General features: G+C 39.6%; 2 protein-coding genes across 3 annotated transcripts; one reads left to right on the top strand and one right to left on the bottom strand.

The window, feature by feature from the left end:
• The first annotated feature begins 547 nt into the window (after positions 1-547).
• Positions 548-5,095, top strand: LOC116247197 (mitochondrial import inner membrane translocase subunit TIM8). Its single transcript, XM_031619214.2, has 2 exons — positions 548-709; positions 4,763-5,095. The coding sequence occupies exons 1-2, from the start codon at positions 662-664 to the stop codon at positions 4,949-4,951; spliced, it is 237 nt and encodes a 78-aa protein (XP_031475074.1). The 5' UTR covers positions 548-661; the 3' UTR covers positions 4,952-5,095.
• Positions 5,096-9,038: 3,943 nt separating this feature from the next.
• On the bottom strand, positions 9,039-11,470 carry LOC116249230 (double-stranded RNA-binding protein 3-like). Of its 2 annotated transcripts, none has more exons than XM_031622441.2 (4): positions 11,145-11,470; positions 10,750-11,000; positions 10,402-10,621; positions 9,039-10,283 (listed from the first exon to the last, which is right to left on the bottom strand). In XM_031622441.2, the coding sequence occupies exons 2-4, from the start codon at positions 10,993-10,995 to the stop codon at positions 9,292-9,294; spliced, it is 1,458 nt and encodes a 485-aa protein (XP_031478301.1). In that variant the 5' UTR covers positions 10,996-11,000; positions 11,145-11,470; the 3' UTR covers positions 9,039-9,291. The 2 variants fall into 2 exon arrangements, with proteins under 2 accessions (XP_031478301.1, XP_031478302.1); XM_031622442.2 differs by having other exon boundaries at positions 10,750-10,997.
• Positions 11,471-11,681: the final 211 nt, after the last annotated feature.

Below are 11,681 nucleotides of genomic sequence, written 5' to 3'. Positions count from 1 at the left end.
TAAGCCGTTGGAAACACAAGTATTAAAAAATTAATCTGTGGCAGTTTAGGTTTTTTTACCAGGAAAAAACTTCCATGGCCTGGATTTAGAGAAAGCAAAAATCTATCCTATGTTCTATAAAAAGTTTACCACTCAAAAATCTACCCTGCCATCAAACGCTATTAATTTTCCTTGGATTTTTCAACCCCCATCATTCCATCAACCTCAGAAAGGTTTGCTTCCCTTTTTTCATTCTAGTCACATGTCCTGGAACAGGTGAACAGTTAACACGTTGAAGCAATAGATTTTTTTGGAGGTTGAAAAAGACAAAAAAAAAAATTCAACACTCTCCGTGCCTGTCCCTTGTTACAAGTTGGAAGGATTTAAGATATTATTAGGAAAAAAAAGAAAAAAAAAAAAAAGGAAAGACGTATTGCGAGGAGACCACAAAAACGATAGCCAAACTCAACTGGAACCGACGCAAACTTAGGTTCGAAGTTCAAAGTACAAAGTTCAAACCTTCGTCCTCGGGAGGACAATGGATCGGGTGAGACCCGATCCGTTACTACCTCCCCTGCGGCTTTGCCTTCGCGCACGAGGGTTTAGGGTTTTGAAGTTTTGGTCATCGGTACATGGTTGCTTGTGTCTGTGCCTCTAAGGTGGTGCACAACCGACTCTGGCAATGGATCCTTCTTCCCTCGACTCGGCCGAGTTACAGAGGTTCCTTCAGGTGAAATCTCTATCACTTTGTCTCTCTATTTGTTTCATTCACTAGTTTGTATTTTTTTTTTATGTTGAGATGATGTAAAAATGGTTCCTTGGCAAATTGGTGACCACCGGGGGATGGCGAGGAAACAAGAAAGAGGTGTTTGGTGGCAATTTCGTATTGCCAATATGAACCGAACTAGCGGAGTTAGTAATGGACGCTGAAATTGGTAAATTTTGCGTCCCTGTTTCGTGGAGTAAAACCTTGATATTAAGGATGTGATTGTTTGGTGAAGCCGATTTTTCTTATTTTTCTGATTTTAATTTAATCTAGAAGTAGCTTTACTCCTTGCTTTTCTTCCATTTGTTTGGTAGCACACCGTTAGGCTTTTGCTTCTTCTGTTCTCGCGTTTCACTTCTGTTGGTGAATCTGAAAATATTCATTGCAGAGGGATCAATTATTTAGTTGAAGGCTTTTTGATATATATATATATATATATATATATATATATATATTGGTGAGAATCGTCTTGAAGTCTCTTAAAGGCGCAAATGGTGTTGTCTCAAGAGAAGCTGCTTAGTGAATTAAAGTTGACGGTTATGGTTTGGTGTTTCTAGTTTGGTGTAATGCCTTCTTGTGGCATGCCCCAGTTTAGACTTTAGTTTATCTAAGTCTAATGACACATGGAAGATCATAAATTTATGGTCCACTCATGGAATTATATTTAACGATCAAGTATTTACTGTGTATGTGAGTTTTTTCAGGCCTAGTTTGAGGTCGCAGAAGTATGTATGTTGGACAGCTTGCTTCTTGGAGATGCAAATGGCAAATATGCCTTTGGCTCCACCAAAAAAAGGAGCTCGTCACCCTCAAACTGTCAGTCTGAAGTAGGAAGGTGTATCTTTATGTGTTATGGATGAAGACTATTTTGATGGTAATTTGTATGTATTATGTAAGCGAGACAGACCAAGAAGGAGCTTGAGCAGTCAGAACTAGGAAGGTGTCAACTGGTCAGACTATTTCGGGAGACAGGGAGAGAGAGAATAACGTAACATTACTAGGAATTGGCCTGCCAGTACTGAGCCAATTCTAAGGCTGAACACTTGGCATACAACTTTGAGAACTGATTCAGAAAATAATCAAGGGGAAACACATTGTGTTTCCTGAGTAAGATATGAGATTTCTGCCTATAATAGTAGAGCTATCAATTAGTACCCTTCTGGTTGAGAAGAGGATGCTAAGAGAAGTTCCTCGATATATATCTCCTTTTGAGTATCCCAAGGACCCAAATGACCCCACCAAAGGGTAAAAACTAAAAAGCCATGATCTCCAAACAAGTTTCCAACGTTTACTACCTCTTAGTTGCGCAAATCTTCTGATGAACCCCCAGAATGGCGAGCCAGATTGTGCATGTATGCATGGAGTTTTCTAAGTAGTGTGAACCAATTGTTAGGTAATGCTAATATAGCAGTCCCATAATAATACGGTCAATTCTTCATTGAAATACAAAGTACACAACAACTGGTTAAGTGGAAAAGCATTTTTTTGGATGATTACCTCTGTTTGATATCTACTAAGATGAGTCATGTCAAGATCCGAGATTTGGTGCTGGGTCTTGATCTGCATAAAGCTCCAAGGAAAACCAGTTTATCAATGGGGAAAGGAAGACATTATAAATCTTATAAATACATGGATGGCTAGACAAGGTTTTGCATCAAGCATTCTGATGCTTAAGAGGCATTACAAGTTTATGGAAGACCTCAAGAGCAGAAATTCATCTGCATATGAAAGGATGAGTCGTGTGAATCGCAGAGATGGCAGCTAGATCGAAATATTGAACTTGTTTGTTGGACCTATGAACGGTAGCTGAGCAGTTGTTCACTTCCAACAGTTGAGAAATCCATTTGAATAGTGGGGTGAGGTTTTTGAAATGCAAGTTCGGGATGCCAAAGCCACCATGGGACAGCGGAAATATCACTCTGTTTTAAGCAACCAAGTGCTTTTTTTTTTGCTGTCTGAAGTCTTGTTCCTTAAGAAGGATCTAAGAATTTGGTTGATTTTGAACTCAGTGGATGCTGACGTCGTGAGAATCGAGCGAATGATAGCACAATTGATCATTGTGGCCCGACCAGCAAGAGATAGGTATTAACCGATTTAGCCTTCCACAATTGAAGCTTGTCTTATATGCTGTCCAAGACTGGGCACCCATGACTGGCCATTAAGATATGAAGTTTTGGTCAGACTATTTTGATCGAGAGAGATGGTGATGGAGAGATGGAGCTACAAATGCATTAAAAATCAAACAAAAATTTCTGTCCTTACTAGAAATTACTGGGAATTTTCAGGGACATTATCTTAAAGACCACTCACTTTGTTGACTTCGATGATTTGAGCCTGGTCTTAACTTTTCAATGCATGTCACTTTCCTTAATAATAGATCCAAACCAAGTCATTTATATTCAGGCTAGAGCCAGAATAAAGGATTAAAACCTATAGGTGCTGGAGTACCTATTGTCCTTTGCTGTTCATTTGGGAAAGAGTAGAGTAGAATATAATTTTTTTGAGTACCTATATGCCGTCTCCCCTACATCCCAAGTCCTATCAAGAAAAGGAATTTAAAAGTAAACTGATGCATCATTTTTCATTTTTATTCTATTTAACAATTTTTATGTCCTTTCCTAGGAGCATGATTAAAGGGATACACAAAACTGAATCCTCTTGAGGCTAGTGGTAAAATTGGTATACCTCCCTAACCCAGTATGTTCACTTTGAACCAGTCTCATAGATATCGTGATACTTTCAATAACTATCATGATATTAACAGAAAAAATGAGAAAAACAAAAAAAAAACAATGCAAAACATATTTTGAAGAGAAGAATATGAAAAATAAATTTATCGCACTTTTATCGCTAGTTTATTACGATTTTTTCCTGATTTTTCATTTTATCTTTTTTAATATTAATATCATCATTGATTCAATTTAAACATAAAATAAATTATTTTTCATTATTTTTATCATTGTTAAACGTTCTTTGTATCACTTTCATCTAGTTTTATTTGTCTTTTTATTTGGTTCTCTTTATTTTATTTTTATCTAATGTTTATAAATCTTTTAAAGTTTGCTGTGATTTGCCCAAGATTTTCTTGAGAAAAACAACTTTGCCAAAAAGATACCCGAAAAAAACCTCGCCGTTAAAAACCCGAGAATGATATTTGTGACAATGTTTAGAAGTTCTAAATTAGAACATAGAGTTGCAACAATGGGAGTTGCGCATGATAGTCAGAGCCCACCCACTTGTACCAACCTTTTAGGTCTCAATTTTTTTCATGTCCTTGTCTGTATTGTTATATCATTCAATAGAAGACATGAAAAATATACAATATCTATTTATTCCCTTGACTTTTCTAATAGTTGTTTTTCATACTTGTTCTGTCTTTCTGTTTGAAAGGCATGCACAAGTTTTTACTTGTGGTGGCTATTGTGTGAGCCATCTCAGGATACACAATCATGGGGCATGCAATCGTCTCTCAGCTTGTATGATCTTCTGTTTGCCTCCTAATTTCCTGTCTCAAGCATATCTAATCAATATATAGGCCATATTAGCCCAATTTTGGGGGCTTCCTCCGCCTTCAGGAAGTCTGCGCTGAGATGTCTTTCTGCTGGTCCGCTTGAACACCTTGCAAATTCACCTTTTCTGCTGGTCCGCTTGAACACCTTGCAATTTCACATCTACTTGAATCATGCAATTGTGCAGTCTATGATATTTTCTGGATGTAAACTTTAAACTCCATATTAATTCTTGATAGTTTAAGCTCCACATTTCTTGGTGATCTAATTCATCCTTTTGATGCTCGAGATAAAGGTTGAAAATTCGGACAGATTTAGTGTGCTTACCATTTAAAATGTGGTGCATTGACTGCTTGATAGTGTTGATATAATACGTGTACACTGTACGGCAAGTGTGGTGCTTGGAAGTCTGTGTTGTCCCCATTCCGTAGTGTCTGCTACATCTTAGAATCAGTATACTGCAAATCGTATTTTGACTAAATCTGTGACTTTATTGAGAGTTTTGCAGCAAGAGAAGGAGAAAGCAATGGTGAATGAAATGGTTGGGAAACTCACAAGTGTATGCTGGGATAAGTGCATCACAAGTGCTGCAGGCAGCAAGTTCAGTTCTAGTGAAACAACTTGTCTCACCAATTGTGCTCAGAGGTACATAGAGATGAGCCAGATCATCATGCGGCGTTTTCAGTCCATGCAATGAGTCGATAAAGTCACTGCCACAAATCTTTTATTATTATTATTTTTTGTCAAATTCTCACATACTCTTGAATTGCCTGGATAGTTTTGTATTTACATAATTCTCTGCATGGTCACTTATGCAGGTTGCATTTTTTTTTTTCCTTTTATTTGAAGCTCTACAAAGCATTGTGTCAAAGCATTGTGCGGTTCTTTTTTTTTTGGGGGGGTTATCCATGTGAGACATTGTTTGCTACGAGCACCTGTACATTATGCAACCTATGTTTTTAAAGGAGCACCAGGCACACCTGGTCCCCCCTCATCATGTACATGTGATTTCAGAAAATGTCCTAAAAGATGTTGGGCCAAAGCCGCTCTTACGATCATTTATTGAATTAATCAATTCCTTATGTCTTCAAAACCTCTCCTATTCACAAACCTTTAGAAATTGAGTTTTATTACAATCTACTCAGAATATTTAAATATAAATGTTTTGTTTTAGGCTATCAAAATGATAAATTTTCAGACTTTCGAAGTTGATTTGTCCCAAAATGTTGCTTTTGACGTCGAAAGAGAGGATGGGAGTTGGCATAAGGCTGGCCATTTAATTGCACTATCTGATAGAATAACCTGTGGAAAATCGTGCTCTTTTCGAAAAACTGCTTCACTTGATTCCCTCCATTAATAATGGCATGAATATCATGCTTAGTTCGTGGGAACAGAGGAAGTACATTTATCATAGCCCTCTTTGTGGCTTCCAAGTGTTGGCGGGGTATACTCTCTTATTGCCATGAGCCAATTCATCGAAGTCCTAAACCAAAATCTTGAATCAGATGTTCGAGCTCTTCTTCTTTGTAATTTGTAATTTCTCCCTTTTGGAATTATTTGATTGAAGACCATATGCTCTTGATTTGTAGTTGCATGATTTTGTGCAAATTTTGTTCGGTTTATGTTTTCTTAGACCCTTTGCCTTTGTACAATGATGTTTTTATTTTTTTGACAACAAAGGAGGGGAGCTATCCCCAGTAGGGTTGCATCATACTTTAAAATTTAGAAATCCTTTTTGAGACAAAATCCATCTTTTTATTAATTATAGTTAGAAGGTCACAGTAGTCTTGTTCTCAACAAAATGTGCTTATGTTATTTGAGAACATTTATATAATTTCCGGACAAGAAAACTTGTATATAATTTAAGAAGTATTGTTAGGCCGTTGGACTTGTTCTACATTTCTTTCATTAAGGGTGATCATGAGGTTTCATTAGAATGAATGTCCTTTTTAACAATTTCGGATGCATAAGTAAAGTGTGTAGATGGATTAGTCACTAGCAACCAGGCAGGATGAATGTGTCAGTATCTTATGGAGATGGACTTGGATCCCACTCCCGCGTATATTTGCCTCTTCATGGTTTAGAATCTTGATTAGCATCAAATGTCCTTCCACTTTGAGTTTTGGGAGGGAAGTAAGAAGCATGTTTGAATCCATGGGGACTGCAGGCATTGCGAATAGAGGAAGTATGAAATGCACCTGATCTACCCGTGCCATGCCCCTGCGAAGCCGTGTTAACCTCAGGAGGGTGGACTCTCCATGTTAGTGTGGAGTGTCTCTTCCTGCCCTACCTCACTGGATGCAAACGGCGTCACGGGGTACAGGGTCTTGCGTACTGTCCCATCCCCGGAGGAACATGCAAGAATGTGTTCCATCTATGAGAATCAAACATGCTCAAAAGGGACCTAGGTAGTACCACTGACAAACAAATGCTGTCTATTCGTGTTCCAATCATCTCTACATGATTAGGACTTACTCAAAATTGGCTGGATGCCTTATATCTTCCTAGTATGAGCAGCCCATTATCATGCAAAAGTAAACAGTATATAATTTGCTTATGTTATCTATTTATTTACTTTTTAGATAGCACGTTGCAGCTAGACCGACCCCTATGAGGCTGTAACTAGAGTCGCATCTTCTGTATTAAACTCTTCTACCTAATCCTTGAAGACCCTACCCCTTGTTGGTAAGAAATAGAATTGCAGTACGTTGGTCATCTTGGTGTTGGTCATAGGGAAAATTTCAATGTCATGCCGCTATCTTGGTGTTAGTCGTAGGGAAACTTTCAATATCATATCGCCATCTTGGTGTTAGTAACAGGGAAACTCTCGATATCATTTGTGTTTGTGTGTGCGAGATGAAGGTTGGATAACTGATTAGGCGGGGAAGAATTCTGTTTGCAAAGCCGAACACGGCTTCACTAATGTGCCTGGTGCTGCCTGGCACTAGTGAAATCCATAAATGGCGGCCCCAACTTCGTTATAGCATTAAAATCTATTGTTTCCTGTCCTGCATTATTACCTGGTCTAATTTTGGTGGTCCATAGGAAGGCAAATCCAAGCAGTGAAAGCTAGTCATCATCGCCTAAGCTAAGGTGTTGAGTTGTTCTCCATATCGTGGTGATTTTCCGAGTAAAGCCTTCACTTGTTTACTTATTTCAACAATTAAACTTTAGAAAAAGTTACAATAAGCTACTCAAACTTTTGGACAATTATTAAACAACCGCCCAAGTTGAGCTCTCAACTTTTACCTGTATTTTTCAATTCACCGGTTCCCGTCGGAATACGTGAAATATAGTAACAATTTTGTAAGATTACTCCCCCCAAAAGAAAAAGGAAAATAAAGACTCTCTCGTCTATCGACCATGACTCTCTAGACATGTTTTTCACCCCTCTATTTTCACGTTTTCCAATTGTAACGAGCGATTTGAGAAATATGGGCAAAAGTTGGTCTTTTGATAATAGCCCAAAAGTTAAGCGGCTTACTATAATTTTTTCTAAACTTTACCAAAACGATATTATTTAGGTGTTGAGAATAATAGCGTGGATTAGGTAAAAGGAGCTCTCTGAGGGACATCAATTAGGCTTGAGAGGCGACAATGCAAGGTGTAATGGGACCCAAACTTCATTAAGTGTACACCTAATTATTAGCAAGAAGTGGACCAAGTCAGTCACGTGAAATGCTCAGTTAAAGTGCACAGTTTAACCACCTCATAAGCTGCTCGAAGGCTCTATAGTACACACACACACACACAACACACCCTCCAGGTTTCTTAGTTACTATAGCCTTTTAGTAATCTGAACGTTTTCAGAATTGGGCATGTCCAGTGCTGAATTATATTTTACAAGAATGAATTTGAATAATCTAAAATAAAATTATATATGAAACTAGGCCCCACCTTAGGCGCTTGGAAGAGGGACAACCGGGAACATTTAGAAAAAATAAGTTTCATGAGGTTTGTGTTTTTCATTTATCATAGCTTAAGAAAAGAACTTTTTTTATTTTCAAAGTTTATTGCAATTTCACCTGTTGAACAGATGCTGGCATCGTGATTCATAAATACCAAATTTAATGTTATCTCAGGCAAGCGATCAATGATAAATATATCGAGTGATTTTTTGTTTAAAGGGTGAGTGGTTTATTTCCAAGATGCATTGCATTTTAAGCAACACAGATACACACATAATGTACTCTATTGCACTTTACATACATATCGCACAAGCCTCATAGCACACATCCCCGTTATTATCTAGATTCAAAATAATGGTTCTTCCTTTTCTTTTTTCCTGGAAAATGGGCTCACAAAGCTCAGGATGGCGACGAAACGATTACTGAACGAGCCCATACGGAGAATATTTTCTCGGTTCTTTCTGGTTCGATTCACTAGCTCGGCTTTCACCAGGGAAATGTAAAGCAACATGTTGGTGAGAAACGAGAGAAACGAGAGAAAGCCGAAAGGAACAGAGAAAGAGAGGAGATATCACCTCAATCTTTACTCTTACACGGAACAACGGCATTAATGGTAGGAGAGCGAAGGGAGAGAGCAGCTCATTAATGGCCTGACCACAACCTAACTCTTTGCATTTTATATCAGCCACATTTGTTGTGTTCTCCAGTCTGCATTAAATGCGCCCATCTGCTTTCTCTCTCCTGCAGACTCCACATTAAAAATCGGCCGAATTTTTTCTCTCTCTAAATTAACCACTACCTGCAGCCTCTCATTATTCGTCCTCGATATTATTATCTGCACAATCTTCACGATTAGAAAAAAGAGATGGTGAAAAATGAGACAAGACCATTCAAAGCTTTTTCCTTTTCCGACGGTAAAATTGATTGACACCCACGTCACAAAATTTTTCTCTTGTTCCGGGAAATTTTGTAAGGAGGACCCCATTAAGCCCAGAACCAAGAACATGAAAAATTCACGCCTTTCTGTAAAATGATACCCATATGAAGAACCTGCGGAAATTTGATGCGTGGTAGAGGTGATGATGGTGGCGAATGCGAAATCATCGCCAGTATTGGGAGTGCTGTCTTTTTATATCGAGAGATTGGCCATCTTTGAACCGGCCTCTGCAATGCTCAGTGAATCTGAACAAGAGGGCTCTTGCTTCTGAGTCTGTTCTGGAGGAGCTGGGGGAGGCTTTGTTGGTGGTGCAGCACAGACCGGTATCACTGAGCGTATTTGAACAGCAGGAGCCATTGCATGTGTGGGGAAGTCTGGACCGCAGAATCTTCTCGGATGAACCATAGGAGACCTGCGAGTCATTGAAGATTGTGGTGGTGGGATTCTGAAATTCATGGGTGATCCCATCTGGGTTTCTTGAGTCTTCTGGCCAAGCTGAAGATTCGGTGGTGCAAGATGGCTGGAGAAGTTGGCTTTCGGCCGGAAAACACTAGCTGAGCCATTGGCATTGGCTTCTGTCTGCATAATTCTATTTGCAACTTCTGTCTTTTCCCCATTGAGCCATTCCTCTTCATCATTCCGATGCTCGTCCAAAGGAGTTGACATCTCTTGTAGTCTGGCCTGAGGAAGGCTGCTAATTTGTACAGGAAGGACTCTGGTTTGATTTTGTTTGGCTAGGGAAGATGGCGCTTCGTGGAGCGAGGTACTTGACTGAGATGATGGTTCCTTGGGCTTCTGCTGGTAAAGAGGGGGTAAAAGTTTGGAACACTGCGGAGCAGGGAGTCCAAGGAAGACGCTCATTGGAGGGTGTGGTTGTGGCTGTGATTGTGGTTGCGGTTGCGGCTGTTGCATCGTTGGACCTGGTGTTATCTCTAATAACAAATCTGAGGACCTCCATTGCCTTTGGTGAGAAGAGTTCTGGAAATTAATTGCGTTCTTGCTTCTGTAGTTCATCATGATTCGCTTCCTAGCTATATTCTGATGGTGCTCTCTTTGTCTTGCTAGTTTGCTGTTCTCATCTTTGGGGCTGAGGTCAGAGAGGGCTCTAGCAACAATCACTTGATCCTGCTCTTCACCGCCATTAACAGGTTCCTTGCTGATTTGGGATGAACTCAGATTTGGCACTGGAAACATAAAATCAAGCTCATAAAATGCTAAAAGTAATGAAAGGAAACCGACCTTGTCCATCCAACCTCGGAAATTGGCCATGGAAAATAAAGTTTACTTCAATTAAGGACATACATAGCTTCAGAGCAGACCAGGCCGTCATGGCTGCATTCTTCTCTGCTTGTTTCTTTGTTCTTGCTGGATCTCCATTGAAGCTCATACCAGCAAGCTCCACGGTACAGGTGAATACAGGCAAATGGCCTGGGCCTGATCTCACAGTGGTATAAACAGGCAGGTTTAAGCCTGCTCTATGGGCAGTCTCTTGAAGCAAGTTCTTGTAAACTCCAGTCTCATCCTAAACAATGTAACAGTTCATGAAACCAAAACCAGAGAGAGGGGGAGGAGATTAAGTTGTGAGAATTCAAAAACCAGAGGAAGGAAAGAGAATAGAATAGATTGAAGTGGGGAGTTTTCAAAACCCACCAGGACCTTTGCGGCTAGAGACTTGGGGGGTCCTCTTGTCGAGAGAGTGTTCAGTGCTACCTCAGCAGCAGCATGTTCGGCCTGTCTCAGAGTTGTGCAATAGCTCGGCCCTTCAAAGATCTCCCCGTTGAAGTTCACAGTGGCTCTAAATCTTGGTGCATGATCTGGCCCTTCCCTGATACAGGCATATGAAGGAAGATTGAAGCAGCTTCTTTGTGCTAATTCTTGTAATTGGTTCTTATACATGCCTACTGATCCAATAGAAGGGCAGAAAGAAAGAGAAAAGTAAGTCCGAAAAGCAAGAGCAGCAGACAATGAAGAGATGAACAAACTTCATGAATCTCCTAAACTCACGATCATATAAAAAGCCCAAGAAAGAGAAACAGAAAACACACCTTCCCTTGATGTTTCACCTTTGCATGTGTTCCCACCACAGAGAACAGACAGACCTTCTGTGGGTATTGCTCTAGAGTCCAGACGGAAGCATATGCAGAGAAACCAAGAGAAAAAAATTTATCACGGAGAGAGAGAGGAACCTCGACAAGGAGGCATTTTTATCTACCCATTAACCCATTTCCTCCCTTTTGAGTTTGCAACGCCTAGAATTGGATTCTTTTTGGTGGGTTCACTGCCAAGTTTTAACGCACGCTTTTCCAATACAGCACAGTTTCCCAATACTGTGCACCCAAGAACCAGCCATTCTCTATCAGCTGTGCTATTAAATGGGCATTTATGGCCCTGTTTTAATTAAATTTGGCATTTTGCTTGTTCTGTTTAATTAAAAATTTCAATGCTGTTGTTTTAGATCCTTAAAATAGATTTAAATAAAATGAAAAGATTCTCCCTCTCTCTCTCTCTTCCCTGGAATTCCACTCTCTCCCCCACAGATGTTGCTGCGCTGCTTTGCACCGCGTTTTTCACTCTCGTGAATG

Source organism: Nymphaea colorata, chromosome 2 (assembly GCF_008831285.2).
Source record: "Nymphaea colorata isolate Beijing-Zhang1983 chromosome 2, ASM883128v2, whole genome shotgun sequence".
Classification (NCBI taxonomy): domain Eukaryota; kingdom Viridiplantae; phylum Streptophyta; class Magnoliopsida; order Nymphaeales; family Nymphaeaceae; genus Nymphaea; species Nymphaea colorata.
Note: the sequence above shows the minus strand (reverse complement) of the source record. Positions and strands in the feature narration are given on the sequence as shown.